A 17,860-nucleotide genomic window follows, 5' to 3' on the forward strand; every position below is an offset into this window, starting at 1 on the left:
CTGATGGCGCAAACTGCACGTGGCTGACGTGGCTTGCATTTCTCGCCAAAATCAGCGCACCTATGAAAATTTTGAGGCTGGCTGGGCATTTTGGAGCAGCGTGGCACAATTTCAGCAAATTTCATGGTTTTGGCGCAGCTCGGCGCAAAAACAGGGAATTGTATCAAATTGGCACAGTAGTTGCACTCCTGCATTAAAAGCTCATGGCTCGCATGAATTCATGCCAGTACTTGTTTCGGACGTATCACTGACTGCATGGAGTCAGTTTACGAAACCACTTACCTAAAACATTCAGTAACGCGTAATTCATGATATGTCTACAAGTGTCTTCTTTGGGTTCTGACCGCACAGTGTAGCGCATTGTTCATTCGTTCTAACAAGCACCCGCTAATTCAAACTCTATTTAATTTCAACACACTTTTTCAGGCAGGTTCAGAATCATGACCTTGTATATTACATGGATAATATAAGCGAAACCACAATGAGAAGGCTTAAAAAGGCCCTGAAATGATTTTGTAGTAACACATTGGGCCAGTAGACCAAGTCCTAAGGGTCATTTAGAGACTGATTTGAGCTCTCAGCGTAAACTGTGTGATTTATTACAACGCTTTAAACCTGTGAATCGCTGCGACTTGGCCAAACGCGTTTTCAACCGCCCATTCACAGAGCAACATGCTCTGGCTATTTGACGTCACTATGGCTGCTTCTGATTGGCTGTCTTGGGCTGCGGAATGTTGGGAAGAATGATCGACTGGTAGGGTGGTAGCACCTGTCGAAGCAAATATGAACCACACCGTGACCTTCGTCTATACCCAGACGGCGTTTGCACTGCCGGGTGAACTGTGTGATGACTTCCAAAGACTGCATGCAACCTGTCAGCTTGCGATCATGGAGGTCTGGACTGGTAAAAGTTCAAATCGAGTGTTCTCTCAAGAGCTCTGCGATGGCCAGCGTGTCTCATGAGTTGAGGAGGGCCGGCAGAGGTGAGGAGGAGTGTCACTAAATTTGTGAGGCGAATGGTTTAGTGATGCTCTAACCTCTAAATGCTGACAAAACTTCAAAAAACCGTTTCAGTGTCCTTTCATTATTGACAAAATAAAATCTTATACAAGCAAGAAACAAACCTAAAAACAGTGTCTGGGGCTGGGGACACTTTCCTTAAGAATAAACAATAATGTAACACAGAAGATAAAACAAACTAAACAAAATATAATAAGCAAGTACCGTAATTACTCGAATCTAACGCGCACCTTTTTTCCGGTTAAGCGAGTTCATAAATCGCATGCGCGTTAGAATCGAGTACGAACAAAAAAATTACGGCCAATCTATTGCCATCGGCAAATCTAAAATGGCCGCCCCCTACGTGCGTCGGCATGGCGCGTCGTCCATTTCTGCCTATGTGTTTCTCATGTGCGGCACTTCGTACGTGTGCTGAGGAGTTCGTCATCTAGTAGTACATTAGCATCGACGGCGTGGAATGGCCGACTCCAAAAACTCGAGTGCACCACGATGCCGCTTTTAAAAGAAAAGTCATCGCGTGTGCAGAAACGGACGGAAATCGGGCCGCATCGCGGTCATTCGGAGTTCCCGAAACGTGCATGCGGGACCGGTGGAAACAAAAGCAGAAGATTTTCGACAGCAAAGCTTTACGCAAAGGCTTCAGTGGACCACAGCAGGGTCGGTTTCCGCAAATTAAAGAGCTGCTCGGCGAGTATGTGCTTTAGCAGCGAGCAGCACAGCGGCCCGTGACGGCAGAACTGCTCCAAGTGCGGGCTATGCGATTAGTCTTAGAAAAAGGTCTAATGCGGAGCCAGTTTAAAGCGAGCAGGTGCTGGCTAACTAACTTTATGAAGAGGAAAGGCTTTTCCCTCCGAAGGGGAACATGCATATGCGAAAAGTTTTGCAGAGGTGTACGATGAAAAGCTTCACAGTTTTTAGAGGTTCGTCCTAAACTTGCGGCGCAACAACGACTACCTGCTTGGGCAAATCAGGAGTGCCGATCAGACGCCTCTTTACTTCGACATGTCTGGCACCACAACCGTCGAGAAGAAGGGGGCGAAGCAAGTTCGCGTGCTGACATCGGTCCACGGTAAAACTACAGTGACGGCAATGCTCTGTTACACGTCAGATGGGCACAAGCTTCGCCCGTACCTCATATTTAAATGGAAGACGTTCCCGAAAGGAGTCGTTTTTTCGAGTGGTGTGATCATGCGGGCCAGCGAGAAAAAATGGGTGCGCGTTGCAATCGATGTCTTACGTTTTTTTTTTTTTTCGCGGTGGAAATCGGGTGCGCGTTACAATCGAGGGCGCGGTAGAATCAAGTAAATACGGTAATGTGATGAATCATACAAAAAGGATACAAAGATGCGGGCAAAGACGAAGAGATAGAACTATCTAATATGTTGGTTTTCAGCTAGTCCCAGCATAAATCCCATAGAATCCAATGCACTGAGAACTCCACTGTTACTTGAAAAATGTACGACACCATTCCCACATATGCTATAAACTGGCACTCAGACCTGGCCAGAGTTGCCCATGTGTGAAGCTTGGCATGGCGTGATAAGTGGTTTACTGTAAACCCATGATATCACATACACCAACAAAAGCTCGGTCTTTGAGATTTGTATGGGCTCTCTGAAGATGACAACAATGTCGTGTTTTGGCCCTGAAATTGGATTTGGCGCATGCAGCTAACAAAAGTAAGGTCTTTGATATCAGCTTCTGTTGACACTGCCGCTTTGGCTTGGAGCAACCATTACTGTACGATGAGTGTATGCACTCGTAGTCTCAAAGCACTAGTTTAACATTTCTTGCATGTTGTCGTGAGGTTATGCAAGCATGCTGCAAGTGGTAGGTTCTTTCATATCTACAACTGCTGGTGTTAGTTACAACTGTTGGTCTTAAGGAAATCACATATGACTATGTTTCTGTAGATTATGCAGTCTAACTTCTGCAGTTCCATTAAGTGAAGAATCGCCACTAAGTATGCCCATGCATGAACTAGTGTAACAATGCAGTTTAAAAAGAGATGGAGCCGGAGATACATTCACAAACAATTACTTTACGAAACAATTATTTTCAGGAACACTTTTTCCTTTACACGGCTTCAACCTACTGTAAGCCAAGTTGGTCGGTCACTCTGTCAACTGTACAAAAACAAGTTTGCCTCCAAGATTTACAGCTAAATTGAAAGACTGGGTGACGAAATTGATAGACACGGCCTTCATTTCAGGCATATTTCAAGCATAAAGTTGAGAAAAACAACAAATTTAAAGCATTTTTTACAAACTGTCATGTTGTGTACACAAAGAGGTGACATTACACTCTCCAGAAACGGGCATGCGAACAATGCAGGCCATCGACTGCATCTCTCGGCCCGCTCACTTTCCACTACAATTCTCAGAAACACCTCGAATAACACAGGTAGCGAACAATGCTCCCAGCTGAGGTAAAGCATCAGCGCTTTTGTAGAGAGGGAAGAGCGGGATGAAATAGATGATAACAGGAATATGTGCACCCTACATGCGCCTCAGCAACTGTGATGTTACGGCTCGAGCTGTTCGAAATACATAAATTAAGTAGTTTTCAAACATAATTTTGATGATCTCATAAGTTTCTTCCAATTGCTATTCAGTATCCCTCTAAGCTCAGACAGACAGACAGATACTATTGCAAAAGTGAAAGCATTGCTGCGAGTGGTCACTTGAGAACACAGTAAAAGCTTCTAAATTAAGAAAAATCAGATCATACGAATGTACTCTGTGGTTTTGGTGGGCATACAGTGTCCGTACAGGTTTCCAAAGTGAAAATTCAAGGATATTCAAAGACTTTTCAGAACCTGTCAGAGGTTTTTCAAGGACTAAAAGCAGCACGCAATGTTGAAATATTCTTACTTAAAATTTTCAGAATTTACTCATTTTTATTGCACTTATATAGTACATGCATATTGCAAATATAACAAACATGCCTAGTCTGCACTTTAGCTCACTTTACACAGTAGTTCCGCTTTTAATCTGCGTGCGCTTGCTGCGCACGTGCCTTCAAAACTATGTTTTTTGCTATCTATGATCGCATCTGCCCCGATTTTGTCTACAGCGTTTGTGGAAAGCAACGTCACTTTAACTGGTCGAGCATTGGACGCACGTGCACTTTCGAAGTTTTGTGAGTTATGCAGTCCCCACCCATGATAGCATCAAAAGCGACCGCGGTTTCGTCTACAGCGGTTGCGACAAACGATAACCGCAGTTCTGACAGTGCGTGCCACAGGCCGCGCGCGTCCTCTCGCGAAGCTTCGAGCACGCTGCTTTCGGCCTTCGTTCCATGGTTTCGGACTAAAGTTCACACGACCCACTGCAATAAGAAAAATAGCTCTGAAAATCCGAATTTCGGCCCAACAGACATTTAGAAGAACGCCTCCTGAATTCTTTTACAATAAAATTCGGTGGATTCGCAAAATGCCTGCATTGAATTGGGCTGCATTTTTGTCAGATCAGATCACGCCCAGAAATTTCAATTTCCAGGAGAGTTTCCTGGAAATTGAATGAAACGTAAGAACTGGTTGAAATCCGGGAGACTTGGCAGGTATACCGATCAACCACATACAGGAGGCCGCAATGTCGATTGGGAGTGCTCAGGAAAGTCAAGGATTTTCACGGACGAAAAAAAAATTCTAGGACTTCCAAGGGCCTTGAAAATGCATTTTTCAAATTCAAGGGTTTACAAGGACCTGTACGCACCCTGGCATATGCGCTGCTTAATAGCATATAGCTCTCTAAACATATGGCAACTGCCCCATTAATTCGGACAATCTTCTGAGCACACTGTTAGGTTTGGCCTGGAGATTCGTCTGGGCAGACGCCATTGTGCGTAAGCCGGTCTACTGGGGAGGCTCTCAATCCCTTCGGCGCCCAGTCTGCCAGACGCTGTCGAAAATTTGAACAATTACCCAGACAATGCGGCAAGCAAATGCGAGTTCCCGTCTTTCAAATGCGGACCCTTTTGTCGTCCCTTCAAGCAGCAGCGGTGCCTGATGACCTCGGTGATTCATCTGGCGACGGGGAAGCTGTTGTGACCGGCGCCAGAGCTGACAGGAGAGCGGCGCTCCTTTTAATTCCCAATCAAGTAGACGACCGGCTGGCTGCTTATGCCCGCCAGACATTGTCCCTGCTAGCCGGAGGATGAGACGTCGTGTCGCCACGACGCCACTAACCGTTCGAGAGAGGACAACAAAGACAGCATCTTCCTGGAAGAGACCGCGGCGGCCACCGCAAATCACCCCGCTAATTAGGCGAGCTGTGCGGCAGACCCTTTGATGTACGCTGTCAGGATCCTGGGAACTCTCGACTAGCGGCACACACACGACGAGGAAGAGCCCTGCTGGCGCCACCTTGCAGTGCAGTGTTCACGACTCAATATTGGACGTTCACGTGGACCGTGCATGCTCGTCCCCCTCACCTGTTGTGTGTGTGTAATTGGTGTTCCACTATGAGAGGAGGAGCCCGACAGGGCTTAAAACGACGCCGCAGAGTGCTGGACGTCGCTCTGAACTATGTAACGTTCAACCACCACGCTCGTGGTTTGGGAAACCCCTAAGCTTTCTTGGCTGAAAATATGTGTAAATAGTGCCATAAACCTGTTTTGTTTTCGTATCCTCCAGCGACCTTCCTTCCGACCCATAACAACACTCAGTATGAAGCACAGTGAATAATGTGTGCATTATACACGTTATGAGCTCCTGTTCAGCCACGCGCGCATGTACTGGCCAAAAATTCTGACCAGCTCACAAGCAGAACGATTTGGAGACTCTGTAAGTTGTCCAACCTGTTTATCACAAAAGAAAATAGTATTCATGTCATGTCAGCCGCCTGTTTGATTTGTTGGGTTGATTGCCTAGTGTGCCCCCTTTCCCCCCTATCCCCTCCTTCATGCAGTGTCCTGTGCTATGAATTATGCAAATATGAGACACAAAAAAGAAAAAGCAGCATTTGAAGCAACCAAATCAAGGTGGCACAGTTCGCTATGCCATCTTCGTCCCTGTCCTATGTACAGCAACGACAGGAAAGCCAGAACACTTCATGCCTAATTGTGTTTACCACCATGCGTGGTCACCATCGCAGCAGCAAACTACAGTTACATTTTTATGCAACACATGGGAACTGCGTGGGCATAGCAGTAGTTCAGTTCTCAGTGCATGCCTTCAGAGCAGCGTGAACACTGCCTATGATCGCGTCGTTAGCAACCAGTCTTGCTCACAGCGGACGCAGCACTCAGTAGCTTCATTTTAAATTGATACAATGAGCGTGCAATGTCAGAAAATAGAAATGTGGCAAAAGCTGCTGAAAATTAAGGGTTTAGAGCAAGTCTTGGGCCACTCAAAGGGGCCCTGAAACACTTTTTTGAGCAACGATAAAAGGAAAAGTGTATTGCCTCACAAATTCAACGCCGCAAAAATTTTAAGAGTCCGTCCAGTACGAGCGGAGTTAAAAAAATTTGTCACATATTGCAATCGCGTTCTTCCTTTTCTCGTCCTGACGAAAGCACTGGAAGCTAAACAGTGGGGATGGGAGGGGCAAACAAAAGACGTCACGGGCGCCTCGTGACCTTGAGCACTTTTTTTTTTTTTTTGAATACGCGGCTTGTTCAGCGCAATTGCACGCGCACGCGTAGACAAGTGGCGGCATGTGGCAGCGATCTCTAACAAACAAGCGCGGCATGTTCAGATCGGGCAATGGCTGATAGATAGGCAATCTGCGTGTGATTTTACCATACTTATCGCATCCCCAAAAATAGCAGCAGTAATGTCGTGTGCTCCTTACAACCACTGATGATGATAGCGCACGACATCCTGGCGTCATCTCTTAAGCATCATGCATACTATCAACGCATGGAACCCCAATTCAAGCCAAGCCAAGTCAAAATGACGTGTACACATAGCCAGCGTTGTGGCATGTTAGTGCACGTTGTGTCCGTTCTGCGTTACCGGATGGGGTGATACAGATGCTACATGGCTGCTTTCAAGCTGAAAAAGATTGATCATGCACTAAACAATGGCAACAGGGCCGCCGGTAGGCACTTTTTTGAAGTCTATAATTTTTGTGTTCGTTGGTGACGGCAGCACGGGCAGCTGAAAGCTACCAAGATGCGCTGGTTTTCCGTGCGTCTAACATGGATGCATTGTAAAACTTTGTTTCGTCAGAAGGTAACTGCAGACAATTCTGTGCCTAAGGCTGACGTCCTACTCTAACCTTTTGCGGGCTCTCGTAGAGTGCCTAATGCTACACCTGCAAGCTTTCAGTATGATATTCTAAAACTCTGCTATTTGCTTGCAGCTTTTGCATCTCAAATAAATCTTGCCTTGTGTTGAATCTGTAGTTTTATTATTAAGGTAAGTGTTAATAAGTACTTCTCAAAGCTTGTCAGTTGCTAGAGTGAGATTCCCAAATTGCGGTGTTGGCGCTAAGTGGCCGTTGGCTCCAACACCTAGCGTTGGCTTCAGCACCCCCCTTAGGTGCCAGAGCCAACGGCCATATCAGCTACAGAGGCACTTCACCCCTTAGGACAAATGTACACTGAAGTGATTATGATGAGAGCCATGGTGTTACGGGTGGTTCATTTTTATTTTATTACTTTTCTTAAATAAATAAAGCAAAGAAGTTCTAAGCGACAGGGTTTGTAAACAACGACATCAGAAGTAAGTGAAGACACCACAAATGCCTTGTCTTTTAGAATGAAATCGTACCAACTAGCTCAGCTTTCTGTTATTTTGAAGAAAATACTTTGCACAGAACAGCCATTTCTATTAAGGGTAGATGCTACTTTTTCTTTATTATTCCCCCTAGAGCAATGACACTTGAGCTGTTTATAGAACATTGTATGCTGACTTCAAATATATAATTTAGATGTAGTGGCCACTGCCACAAAAATGTGCAAACATCAAAAGTTTGTCCTTCCCAGCTCTTTCAAATTGACTTCTCACAGACAGGGCCACGAAACGCTTGCAAAAGTTAGTCCGCTACATTTGGCAAAGCCTTATGCTGACTGCAAGCTAAGGCTTAACTTTGATAGGACTTGAAAATCTCAACTAAGTCCAGTGTTGAGAGACACAACAGTGTCGATGCCATTGTGGTTTTTGTGGCCGTGTTTGGGCTACGTACCATCGTACATAATGGCAATTTTGTCCCCGCCAACTTCTCTCACTGTGAGCCCCTAGGCCTCGCAAGATTGAAGCAGATGGCATCCATTGCTGCATCATGAACTTTCCGCCTGATCGCTGTGAATGGCTTATCATGCATAGGCTTTTGTAAGCCAAGAATTGCTGCAAATAAGACCAGCTGCTAGTAGCCCATTCCTACATAGGGCACGGCCACAACAGCTTCCACACTGACACCGTGATATGGCGCAAGCTACTGCTTCTTCATCCATAATGATGATAAATGAACAAAAAAAAGAGTTGTTCAGATGCGCTGCTCGACGAGTCATGGATTCTGCAAGTAGGCTTCACAATATACACAAGCACGCCGCAGCCAATGGCGGTTTTTGTTCAGTACTATGTGATTAAGAAATCATCACAGCGTTCAGAAGGCGCAACAAAAGCGTGTTTATTTTTATCATTTCTTGAGCTGCAGCCGTGCGGGAAAACAGTCATTATTTGAAGAGTGAGGCTCAGCTCTTCGCCTCATGCAATTGACAATGGCGAGCAGTAACACGCATTATCAGTGGCAAGGTGCTCGAAGACGGCACACTTTCGGCCTTTCAACAGCCAGCTTGTGCTCTTTAGATGCAATTTTTAAAGCATTTCCAGTTGAATCTCGAAAAAGATTTTTTTTTTTAGAACAGTAAAGGCATTAATCTTAACAAAACAGGTGAAAAAAAGTGGTAGTTTTTTTAAAAAACTTATTTTTTGAGCTGCGTCTCCCCTAAATGCACAAACGAACACTGAAAATTCTTTTCCATGTAAACACTGAAATAAAACTGCGAGAATTTCACCCCAATTTTAATTTATTGATTTCTTTTTATTCCCCGCCATAGCGTAACTTGGCTCTAACTTTCTTTCTTTCTCTTTTTTTTTTAATGGTTCCCTAAAAACACATCAGCAGGGTTCTACTGTATTAAATTTCTGGAGCTCACTTAATAAAAAGAAACATTATAAAACTTACTGTTTGTCTTTCTCTGACCGAGAGTTATGGTAGTCAGATTTGAGCTGCTTGATGTCCACTTTGCACTGTTGTATCTGTTCTTCTTTTTCCTCCATCTGAAATAATCACATGCAACATTAGCAGTGCCATCTGCTTACAAGAAATCTAAAGTCATGTTTCTGAACAAATTCTACAGTCCATATTGTGAACGGAGATCAGATTATGTGGAGTTCCCAAACAATGAACAAAGTGGGAAAGCTGCCCACCACTCCTCTGAGTGGGTGTCTAGAATCTTAAGTACAATCATTTTATCAAGGTTTGCTACAATACTTTCCTCTATTCCCTGGTGTCACCTTTTAAATCGCAAAAAAATACTGGAAAAGAATTTTATTAGAAGTATAGAAAACCACAATTTTTCAGAGGGCTGCCAAAAAAAAAAAAAGATATGAATTTCTGTTGGCCACCGTCCCACTACCCCACAACCCACACGTTTTTGACAGTTATGTATTCCCCCCCATAAAATCAAGTTATAAATGTGTAAGGGCATCGCAAAACTGGGGCACCAAAATTTCTGCTATTAAAATTGCTATTAAAAGGATGATATATGCATTCCTTAACCTTTTGAAGATCAATGACATACGTACTGCGAACAAACCCCAAACGGTTGATGCTGTACATTACTGGAACTATGTGTATGTCACACTCGCTTTTACCCTCTCAAAAGGTGACCACTTGCCCTTAGCTAATTTATTGCCCACACAAGTGCAATTTAAACTGTTCACAGGTGGAGATTAGTTTACAGTCAACGCAAAATTTTTTTCATCTTTCAAAAGACCGCAAATATCACACACACAAAAAATCACAATTTTTATTTTGCTCAGACAGTGAAAAGGGCCACAGGCCATTCAAGATGAATATGCCATAAGAGCTACAAAGAAAAGGTGGTTGTCTAACTTTAGCTTTATATCTCAACTGTTCTATATGAGATTGTGAAATTTCGCACTTTAAGAACGCCCAAGACCTTGCACCTGAAATGCTGTTGGCTATGGAAAATGTGCTATGAACCAGTGGTGCGCTGTGCAGCAGCCTGCCCATGAATCAAGCAGTGTTAAGTTGTTTGTGGAGCTTTGCAATAACAGATGAATTGCTGCATTTGATGGTGATGTTTGCATTGGAGACTCCTCCCTGTAAGCAAAAACTACAAATGCTACAGCATTCCTGCGGTGACCAAGGCCGTACCAAGAAATTTTTTTCAGGAGGATGTTCATGTTTGGAACTGCTAACTTTAGCAAGTGGTGGTGGATTTGAGGCATGTATATACAGTATAGACCACTTCAATTGCGGGAGTCACAAATATCCATACTATAAACGGTACCGTACTATATAACCAAAACAGCCTTTTTCAAGGGCCACACTTGTGCAAAACATGTTGAGCATGCAGCCTCGTGTGTTCGAGAATTGAAGCATGCAATGTGTGGTGCTTACAACCATTTGAATTTCCACATGTTAAGAACAAATTTTAACGACCTAAGAAATGCGTTCCCAATGAAATGAACACGAAAAGAGGGGGGTGGAGGTTGTCTAACAAAAGAAAGCATAGTCTCAGAAATTCGCTGACTACTTCCAGACCGCCTCGGTTATGAACATTACACAAAAACTATGTCAAATTATGTCCCCAGTTTCCAGTGCTGAAAGATGCCAATCAGTCGATTTCATGGGCGCGCACACGATTTCCAGACATCACAATCGAACTGCAAGCCACTATTCAAAAGCTACACGTGCAACCCTTGTTCTCATTAACAATATGTATCCCTTCCGGTCAAGTGCAGTACCTCAAAGAGTTTCGTTGATTCTATACAAAACTGCAACTTCGATAGTACGTGACCACTACCAAAACGCAAGAAATGGCAATTAGGCCTAGCATGCCGTTCGAAATGTTGCCATGGGAAGTTTTCCCAAGACCAGAAGATCTGACGTAAAAAATCGCACTCAAGCACTGAACCAAAAAAAGCGTGCTTGATACAAAGTTCACGTGTGTGGCCGGGAGATCAATGATGAAAACCTGCCAGGCTTATAACATAGGCAGCGCACTGAAGCAAAGCTTAAAGCTCGCACCATGAGCCGTAAAAGGTTTTCAATTTACGGATATCTGTAGCAAATGCGATATCTGTAGCATGCTCGACAATGAGATAACGACGACCCTTTACCAGACACAACACTTAAGCGCAGTTGATAAGGACAAGATCGCACGTGCCATGCTAAGCCACGCGGCCGAAGCCACGCTAGCAACACTAGTACACAGCGGTGTTGCTGCCAATGCAGACTCATCTGTCGCCGAGGCAACTGCCTTTCTTTTTTTCCGCTCTACCCTAAACTCGATCACACCGTGTCCCCCCCCATCCTCCGTAACGACCTCGTCGCTCGCTGCGTCTTACGTTATTAGTGGTCTACACTGTACTTTAGTATCACCCAAAAAGTTGTAAAGCATGACAAAAAAATTTTTTGAAGGGGTGGGGGGGGGGGGAGAGGTCAGAACTTTTTGAACTTCACCCGTAGTTACGCCCATGGCCGGGAACTTCACCCCAGCAGTTTCAGCGAGCAATGATGATCAGCCTAGATGCACCAAAGCCAGTTATACTCGGTTACTGGAAGGCTGAACAGAGCGCGTAACAATTTATAGCACATAAGTACTTTATATCATGAACACTGTCCTTTTTTTATGAAAGAGAAGCCACAAGCGTGTGGCCTGCACTCTGCCGCAGCTGTCTCCAGCACCATCAACCAACACCTAAAAAAAGCACATCTGCTTATAGCATCATCTAATAATAAACAAACGAGTCATGGCCATTCAACAAGCGCTGCTAGACTGCCCTCCCAGCTACAGTCTCACAACAAGAGATGCCGCCTAAAGCGGATGCACTTTAACTTATTCAATGGAAGTTTCTACCGGAAGCAATATTTTGTTTTAATAGTTTTGAATAGCAAATAGAAAAGCTCTGAAAGGCAACTCTGAATTAATTAAGTTCAGCAAATTGCTCGTTTCATGTAGTGTATGATGCAGCGCTTAGAAAGAAAGTAGGTGGCACAAGAGAACAATAAGTGGCGATAAAACAAGCGCTAAATTGATACCACTTTGTGTAATACAAGTAATACAAGTTAATAAGAATTTCAAGCAGATCTAGGTAGATGCGGCCTAAAAAGAAATAAACGTTAGGTAACACAATTTTACCTTGCATAGTGTTCAGACTATGTTAGGCTGTTTCAATAGAATAGTGAGGTCATTCACTAGTGCACGTTTTTGTCTTTCAGCCATGTAAAATTTTTTTTGTCAACAGCTAGCTAGCGGTTACAAAGCTAGCTGTTACAAATGGGTGAGCAGCCAGACCACATATGTGATCGCCTACTTTAGTTGCAAAAATTTTATGAGACTTTTTTTGTGCTGCTCAGGCACAAGAGAAATGACGAACAGTGAAAACAGACAATACAAAACACTACCGCAGCACCAACAAGCCGATTGCTTGGGAGAGCTGTAGCGGTGCTGCGGTCACCAGCCTACCCAGCAAAAATTCTGATAGAGGTTTGAATCAGCCTGATACAATTTCCTATAAGTCCTACCAGTTTTGTATTAGACTGATACAAAGTATTATCAGTCCTTATAAGCATTCATACCAGTCTGATACAGTTTCTTACCAGTGCTACCAGTCTCGTATCAGACTGATACACTGTCTTACCAGTGCTACCAGCTTGTGAGTCAGTTTGGTTGGTCATTTATATGGCATATATTAGGCTAAAGATTTTTAGTCTTTTGTTCATTTATTGGATCTTCATAAAATGCATTACTATCATTTTAACAGTAGTTCTTTTTTCGAACACATTGCCCACATATCTATTATTGGTAATTTCTGCATGTATAATAGTGTATCAGTGTTTTCTATTGAATACTTGGCGAACATTGTGAGAAAAATATTACGATTACTCAAACAGTGCGATTGGCAGCTTTTGGATGCGTAGAATAAAATGTACAATGTTTAATGATGGTGCATAATTGACAAACTGAGCTTTAATTATGCAAAGCAGGTTTCACTTAGATGAACGCTTTATTCTATGTGCATATAGGGTTGCAGGTGCCAGATAACAACACAGTTTATATGCCGACAATCGTAGAAAATGTCTAGAAATTTCAAGATACTAGTGTCCATAACTTATCAGATAGCAGTATAAACATAACTTGAATCAATACGAACAAAACTTCTCACCACAGAGCAATACTAATATCACAGAGCAATACTAATATAATTTCTAAGTTTTTAGCTATAGGGCCAGTAAACATCCCGAGGCATAGAACTTCATAATCAGTGCACTACTGTGAAATGAGCATGCCAATATTGTAACGATATTGAAGGACTCTGGGTGTAATAAAAAGTATTTATTAAAGGGCGAACATGTGCCCACAACTCAAAGGGACTATGGTCGTAGCACGTTACAGCAGAACACCAAAGATGTCTCCTTCTTCTACTTCTTAAGAGGAGACCCAAGCGCATGGCGCACATCAGCCGGGGCCAGATGGGTTCTCGTGTTATCGTCTCTGCGCAACACTAGACGGCGCGCTTGTATGTCCCTGTGCGCGCGGTGATGGGCGCGTTGTTTGAATGCAGGCAATATGTCGCGGCAATATAATAATTTTTTGAAACGGCGTGGAGTTGAAAGCCTCAGGTGGTGCTGCACTTTCTCCCCATTCACAACACAAGCCACCCCCAGCTGTCTCCCCCACATAGTGCTTTGCATTTAATGACAAGCCACTACATTAGTGCCATAATCCATACTGGATGAGACCCTCTAGAAGCAATTAAATGCTTTTTTGAGTGATCATTAATTGACCTCATTGTCAAAATTTAATGCTTTGCAAATCCACTGCCACAAATATTTCAAAACAAGTTGAGGGGTTTATTGCGCACTTCAACCGTTTTCTTTTTTTTCTCGTACGCCCCAACAAGCTGCGCTGAAAACTACGGGGAGGAATGGCAGTAAAGAAATGCATTATGTCAGCACACATAATGAGCTAGAGCGTGCTGAAGAAACGCGGTAGCTTTTTCGTGTTGCCGTTCCCATGTGTGAATGTGACTATGCAATGTTAGAAGATTTTGAATAGCAGTGCCACCATGCGGCAGCACCCTGTTGCAAGAAGCACATTCGATTTTGGCTATAGTCCAATAGCACGGTCTCTGTTGTTTTATACCCCATACAGGCATCCGAAAATTCGAAGTGAACATAGTCATCTATATGAAAGAAGTCGCTTGCAGCTGCAAGATTTGAATGATATGTTGATAGCAGCATCTGTTATTCACAGGTGTCTTTTCACTAAGCTCAAGTGGTGGCACAGACCTATTTAATACTTCAAGTATTCACACACACACACACACACACACACACACACACACACACACACACACACAAGAATTGCCTATCATTAGAAAAGTTCAGTCGTGAAGAGATTAACAATGGAAAAGATAAAGCAAACTTTTAGTTGTCCTACCTTGCTAAACTCATATTAGACTGGCTATATGTGCCAACTTTCAAACATGTTTGGTACATCAACAACATCACAAACACGTCCAACTTTCATGTGCACACACACTCTGTCCACATCCTTTGGCAGAAGCACAACTTTTTCCTCTGTTTCTGAGCAAAAACTAATGTGACGTGTGTTCTTGTATAGTTGAGATGTAAGCCTCACACACATGAGCACGCACACAAAGTCTGGCAGTTTATTGACATGCACCAGCGTAAAATACATGCCATTGTTGCTTTTAAAAAGTGTCGCTCCTGCCAGCATTGTCGCGAGCCGCATCTGCAGTTCAGTCGGAATCGCTTGAGCGAGTTTTCCTCGAAGCCGTAAGTGTCGTCGGGATCAGGATCAGGATGGCGGACAGGAGGTCTTGCACGCTTTTTCTTGCCGCAGTGTGACTGCATGGCTTAGGCGTAATCCGCGCGGTAGGTGCCGTGTTGCGGAGCGCTTGCTCATAGCTGTTGACTACCCGGCAGCCAACTTGCCGCTCCAGGCATCCCGATATTCAGCTGTGGAGATGGTGAATATATTGTGGGCGGCGGTGATGGCTACATGCGCGGCGTAAACTGTTTTCGAGAGGCCAACTTCGTCGAGGCCCAATGCCGAGCCTGAAGCTTCCGAACAGGACGACTGCCGCAGCAATTGGTGGCAGCGCATTGTCGACTACGACCTGGGAGAGCCGGTGGGACATCTGTTGCGATGGTTTAATTATGGCCAATGATGATGCAGACACCACGGAACTGTGCACGGATTAGGGCATTGTGAACGAAGTACGTGGCAAGAGTGATTTGGAGGAAGTGGATTGCGAGAACGACAAAACTTTGGAGCCAGTGCCTCTGCAGCTTATGCCATGAACCTCGGCGAAGAGCACACTGCCGTTTGAAATAAACTCCAGACCGCCCTTATCGCTTCTGCTCTTCGAAACACGTGCATCACAGGCTTTTTTGGGCAAAAAAAATGTTTCACTCGCAACTTTTTTTAAAAGCTGCGTTTCATTTACTACGAACTTGGAGATACAGAGAGCGGAACCGCGTGATGCTCAGGTTCGTTATAAGCGGGCTTGACTGTACAAGCATTTGGTTATGCTTGTAGCAGTTTGCTGTGAAACAACGTGTGTTGTCTTCAGGCTTCGGGAGCAATATAATATACTTGCTGAATTTTTTTTTTTAATTCAGGAATTCAGTTACTTCACAATCTAGACTCGTGCAAATAGGAAATTTTTAGGTTCGAAGTGAATAACGAGTTTGGTCGAATATCTTTAAATCAATAGTATATATATTATGAAGAAAAGGGGGCATAATAGTCCCGACCTTACTAACCTGCACAATATATTTTTAAATTAAAACAAGGCCTTTGCAGATGTCTTTTTTGATGTTCAATGAAAGAATAGTAGCAGGATTTCACTTCCTGTAGAATGCAAGTGATAAACTGCAAAACATGAAGTCAGAATAACGTGCTTTTAAACTTAAAAATAAACAAAAAAGAACCGTTGTGACGGTAATATGTTCATTCAGGGATGGAAGAGGACTTTAGTGTTTTCGAGCAGCTCAGAAAGCAGGAATATTACTGTTTTGGAGCAGAGAAAGTTAGTTTAGAAGCAGCTTTCTGGGGTCAAACATCGTCGTAAATCGAAATGATTTCTGGTAAAAAAAAATTCCAATGGTTTTCACTAAACATTCAGTACCAATGAGCTTACGAGACTTACCACCCACATATATGTGCATGCGTGTGTGCTCCCATTATTAAACATCACAGCTGACAGAGAATTCTCAGAGAAAACAAGGAATAAGCGATGCTTATCTCTTGTTTTCATAACTGCAAATAATCACAGCGCACTTCGCTCCCCACGCTAATAAAACGGAGTACTCTGCTCATCGGTCTGGAGCGAAGTGCGGACAAGCAATTCACACAGCAAATCCGTGCAGATGGTACAGCGAGTCGCCAGGCAGCGATGGCATGGGCAGCATAGGTGCCGCGCAGCACATAAACAGGAGCATACAATGAAACTGTCAGTAGTCACTTGGTACTCGATCACGGTAGAGAAGCGCGCACATGTATCGTAGAAAGCTGATAGTGTCGGTGCTATCGCTATCTCAGTTGCTGCATATCCCAGAACCTGTAATAGTTTTCGAAATGCTCCTTGGCGTTGTTACCGCGCACTATGAAACGATAGTGTGAGGGTGCCAGCCAAGTATCATTTGTGCACTTCCGTAAAAAAGAAGGAAAAGACTTTCTGGTTGGTACTTTGGGCAATATCTTTTGTGGTACTGTGTTTGTTTATTGGTGGCGATGACGCATGTCGGAGAATCACATATGTACTTGTAAACGTGCAGTGACGTTTAGTGCATCAGTATAACCAGACAATTGCCAGTTACTCGTGTTGGTGCCACCACATTTCTGGAGAAATCATGGCGATTAGACAAGCGCTAGCAAGCCCCATGAATGAACCAAATTACAACACGATTTAACTACACTGGATACGAATGCGACCGCGTGCTAAGTGCAGCCAATAGCCAGTGTTGCTCGGTTGACAATAATAATAGACTAGATTTGGTGGCTCACACTTTCGATCGGCCATTATCTTGGAAATTGCCATTTATGCGCAGTTTGGCGCAGCAGGTCAGATTGGCGCAGTACTTCCACCCCTGTTCATTCAAGGGCGGACATGGCTTTAGAGATGACATAGATTATTTCTTGGCCACATTAGATGAAACTGCAGTGCTTTGTTCAGTTTCTTGAGCTATCATGTTATATTTTAAATAGGTCACTTATTTCTAGAGATAATTAGTAATAACATTCTATTGTTTGCCAAAACAATAAAGATTTATCTATGCAACATACCATGATTACAAATGCATATATGAATACTAGAAAGCCTAAGGAGTGCAAAGCTACAAGCTAATTGGAGATATAACTACTAGTTCTTAATCTACAGCACTAACAAGTTTATGGTCTACCCTAAGCCAAAAACAAGAACTTTTGAAAGTCAAAATAAATATTTAAGACTGCACATTGAAAATCTGCTTGCAGCGTTGCATTCTATGCACATTTACCTACATTGTGCAAAAAGAATTGCAGCTCTAGCTGTGTTAGGTTGACTTTTACAGAAGACGCAAATGAAGGAAGTGGCCAAAATTCATGTTCTGAGAAAATGAGAGAA

General features: G+C 43.6%; 1 protein-coding gene across 1 annotated transcript in view; it reads right to left on the minus strand.

Moving 5' to 3' along the window:
* LOC119177294 (DNA topoisomerase I, mitochondrial) overlaps positions 1-17,860 on the minus strand; it is a 144,296-nt gene that overhangs the window by 9,513 nt on the left and 116,923 nt on the right. Inside the window, exon 16 of the mRNA XM_075878362.1 lies at positions 9,156-9,250. Coding sequence (XP_075734477.1) covers positions 9,156-9,250 — 95 coding nt within the window. The remainder of the gene's footprint in view (positions 1-9,155; positions 9,251-17,860) is intronic.

This window comes from Rhipicephalus microplus, chromosome X (assembly GCF_043290135.1).
Source record: "Rhipicephalus microplus isolate Deutch F79 chromosome X, USDA_Rmic, whole genome shotgun sequence".
Taxonomy (NCBI): Eukaryota; Metazoa; Arthropoda; class Arachnida; order Ixodida; family Ixodidae; genus Rhipicephalus; species Rhipicephalus microplus.